A 4,040-nucleotide genomic window follows, 5' to 3' on the forward strand; every position below is an offset into this window, starting at 1 on the left:
TGATATTTCTTCTGGCAATCTTGATTCCAGTTTGTGCTTCATCTAGCCTGGCATTTTGCATGATATACTCTGCATATAAGTTAAATAAGTAGGGTGACAGTATACAGCCTTGACGTACTCCTTTCCCAATTTGGAACCAGTCCATTGTTCCATGTCTGGTTCTAACTTGCTTCTTGATCTGCATACAGATTTCTCAGGAGGCAGGACAGGTGGTCTGGTATTTCCATCTCTTTCAGAATTTTCCACAGTTTGTTGTGATCCACATAGTCAAAGGCTTTGGTATAGTCAGTAAAACAGAAGTAGATGTTTTTCTGGAACTCTCTTGCTTTTTCAATGATCCAGCGAATGTTGGCAATTTGATCTCTGGTTCCTCTGCATTTTATAAATCCAGCTTGAACATTTGGAAGTTCTCAGTTCACGTACTATTGAAGCCTCACCTGGAGAATTTCGAGCATTACTTTGCTAATGTGTGAGATGAGTGTAATTGTACAGTAGTTTGAACATTCTTTGGCATTGCCTTTCTTTGGGATTGAAATGAAAACTGACCTTTTCCAGTCCTGTGGCCACTGCTGAGTTTTCCAAATTTGCTGGCTGATTGAGGGCAGCATTTTAACAGCATCATCTTTTAGGATTTGAAATAACTCAACTGGAATTCCATCACCTCCACTAGCTTTGTTCATAGTTATGCTTCCTAAGGCCCAGTTAACTTCATCTGCTTACCTAATGTTATCTCTCAAATGTCCCACAGACATTTCAGATTCAGCGTGGCCAAACAGATCTTGCAGTTTCAGCCCAGAATTTATTCTTACTTCATTTGTCACACCATCTTTGTAAATGGCATTATTATTCACCTGGTTGCTCAGGCCCAAAACCAAAGCATCTTCCTTGATTACTGTCAATCTTTCCCCTGCCCACACATTCAACCCATCAGCTTGGCAGGTGGGTCCTGTCTGCTCCATCCCCTCACTGGATACCCAGAGTGAGCACTTTACTCCACTGGCAAGGCTTCATTCCATATAACCCAGGCCATTGCCATTCAGCACCTAGACTGCTATAGTTGTCCTCCATCCCTTATTGCTCTGTTTCCCCACTTTTTTCACATAACCACTATCATGATCTTCTTTGATCACATCATTCCTTTGCCTACAATTCATCAGTGGCTTCCCAGCCACAGAATAGAATCTAAATTCCTTTTACCGCCTGCAAGTTTCAACACCATCTGGTTACCTCCTGCCTCTCAGACCTTCCCGCCTCACTCCCCAAGCACACTGGTCTCATCCTTGACTCCTAAGCTTGTCCTCACTTTTTGGCCTCTGTACTCCCTGCTTCGTCTTCCTGAAACACTTCAACCCAGTGGCCCCTTCTTATCCTGCAGACATCTGTTTCTCACATGAGGGGACTTAAAGTAAGCGTCTCCCACCTAATGGAAATCAACCCTGAATATTCATTGGAAGGACTGATGATGAAGCTGAAGCTCCAATAGTTTGGCCATCACCAACTCATTGGAAAAGACCCTGATGCTGGGAAAGATTGAAGGCAGCAGGAGAGGGGGGCAACAGAGGATGAGATGGTTGGAGGGCATCACCAAGTCAATGGTCATGAGTTTAAGCAAACTCTGGGAGATGGTGAAAAAGAGGGAAGCCTGGTGCCCTACAGTCCATGGGGTTGCAAAGAGTCAGACGTGACTGAGTGACTGAACAACATCTCTCAACTATCACCACTGCTCCCTCATTGCCTATCATTCCATCTTGTTTGGGTTTTTTTAATAGCATTTGTCACAATATGTACTTCTGTTGTTTGTCTACTTGTTTATTTCTGGCTCCTCAACCCCTAGGAGAATGAAAGCTCCATGAGAGCAGAGCCTTCTCCCTTCTGTTCACTGAATTCCAGCATCTGCAAGGGTGCATGACACAGAGGAAGGTCTCAGTCAAACTCTGCACGGGGAGCTCATTAAGCTTTGATTTAATGATGCAAAATGCTTCCGGTATAAACCTACCTAAAATAATACTGCCATTCTGCGAGAATCACAGAACTTTAGGGGCATTAGAAATATCTAATTTGCACCTGGTAAATGCTCTAGGACCAGGAAGGCTCATTAGCTGCCAGATGGCACACAGCTAATTAGTAGAGAGCTTAAACTAGGACTCAGTTTTCTTCATTCCAGTTCTAGCAGTTTCTGCTGAGGGTGACCATATGTTTCTTCACCTGGAACCGTCCCTGTTCATGCCTGTTGTCCTGGTATAGTTAATAACAGCACTGTCTTTCTCTTTCAGAAGTATCCCAGACTGAGTAATAAATGGTCACCTACGTATATCACAGCTTCTATAATTCTGAAATAAATCAACATCTTTTGTCTATCTAAAAAGTTATAATTTAAGAAATATGGCTTCCTGGGGTCATTCATTATCTAATTATACTTCCTTATTGCACAGAAATGCATTTATAGACACTCATACATAAAAATTATGCTCTTTTTTGGAATATTAAGCTATTTGGTCACTTAGCTAATTAAAGCAATGACACATAGTGATGTCATAAGATGATTTCATTAATAATACTTGTGATTTACCACCGTCTGATATTGTCTTTTTAGGATTCAGGCTAAAATCCCAGGCGCTAAAAGGCACACTGAGTAAGTGGATACCCCACCGGGGACTGAACACCAAGAGGAATGTCTGAAGTGGTAACAGCTCTGTCTTACATGTTACTGCAGATTGATTGTTTCTCCCCCCAGTACCATAATCTTAGAGACAAACTCTAAAACAGCTGTTTTTAGGCTGTTTCTGTACCCTTAGGATATTTGAGTCACTTGTGTCAAGCACTAAAGTATAGCGAAAAGTGTATTAGATGTGGTTTTTAATTTTGTGTTGCTAAAAAAAAGTGCATGATGGTGAGAACCCAAGTTATCTTTCCTTCGTCGGTGTTCTTCTCTCTGCAATGCTTCTGTAGCTTCTCATGTTCCCTGTGGCTAGGCCTTTCCTGCCAGTGCACTGATGCAATAGTGGAAATCGCTTCTATGTCCTTGGGTTGTTGGTTGGATTAATCTTTAATAACAATATATAGACTTGTAAACCGATGTTTAAGTGTTTTTCCAACACACACAACATAAAAATAAAAACAAGTCGACCGTACTTAGAGTAATCAGTTTTGTATAACTTAAAATAATTAAATAAATGAATAAACCCGAAAACAAACATGCAGTACTTTTGTTGTGTGAGACTGATGGGCTGATTTACATGTATGGTAACTAAAAAGTACCAGCATGTTAACTTTATTACAGTTTGTATTACTTTCTCTGTAGTTCCTAATGGACTTAATTATGGATTCTGGATATTTGCACTTATGTACTTGATACTGAATGCATAAATAAATGTTACTAAGTGTAGAAACTTCTCCCTCTCTTCTCGTGATCGCACCAGAAAACTCAATACTCTAAGAAATAGCATCTGTGGATGTGCCGGACAGGCTGAGACCAAGTACTCGCTTTGCTCCTGTTTCCAGAATCCACATAGTCCAACTCCAGCCTAGTATATGGCTCATTTGAGTTATTAATAGAAATCACTGGAGACTGGTAAAACTGGAAAACATTCTTCATATTGTACTTGGTGGGGCTTATGTAGATAATTTAAATGGTTTTTTTAAAAACTTGAACATGATATAAATACTCCCATAAACTTCTTATAATAACATGCAACACAATACTGGCATAAAACAATTATAATTGCTATGAACTCTCTGTTTTGGTAATTATTTATTGAGCATCTACTGTACTTGATACTGAGTGCCTAGCGCTCAGAACAGGGTGGTGAATAAGAGAGACAATGAGTCCTGCCCTCACCAAGCTGAGTCTTTGGGGTTATTTACTGCTCTTTGCAGAAGTCCAGTTGCCTGTGTTATGTCACCATTAAAGTCAAAGTCAAAGATGCTGGGGTAACGGGGGATGAAAGTAGTAGCAGTGGGAGAAATAAAAATGGGAAAAAGGATCGTTACTTATAAAAAGCTGCCTTTGAGCAGTTTTGGACTTGCGTTCAATAAGCACT

At 40.5% G+C, this 4,040-nt stretch overlaps 1 protein-coding gene across 1 annotated transcript in view; it reads left to right on the top strand.

Moving 5' to 3' along the window:
* RTN1 (reticulon 1) overlaps positions 1-3,389 on the top strand; it is a 129,230-nt gene extending 125,841 nt beyond the window's left edge. The window contains exon 8 of the mRNA XM_010847671.1: positions 2,594-3,389. Coding sequence (XP_010845973.1) covers positions 2,594-2,636 — 43 coding nt within the window. The 3' untranslated portion in view covers positions 2,637-3,389. The remainder of the gene's footprint in view (positions 1-2,593) is intronic.
* The last annotated feature ends 651 nt before the right edge of the window (positions 3,390-4,040 follow it).

This window comes from Bison bison, unplaced genomic scaffold, assembly GCF_000754665.1.
Source record: "Bison bison bison isolate TAMUID 2011002044 unplaced genomic scaffold, Bison_UMD1.0 scf7180017864254, whole genome shotgun sequence".
Taxonomy (NCBI): Eukaryota; Metazoa; Chordata; class Mammalia; order Artiodactyla; family Bovidae; genus Bison; species Bison bison.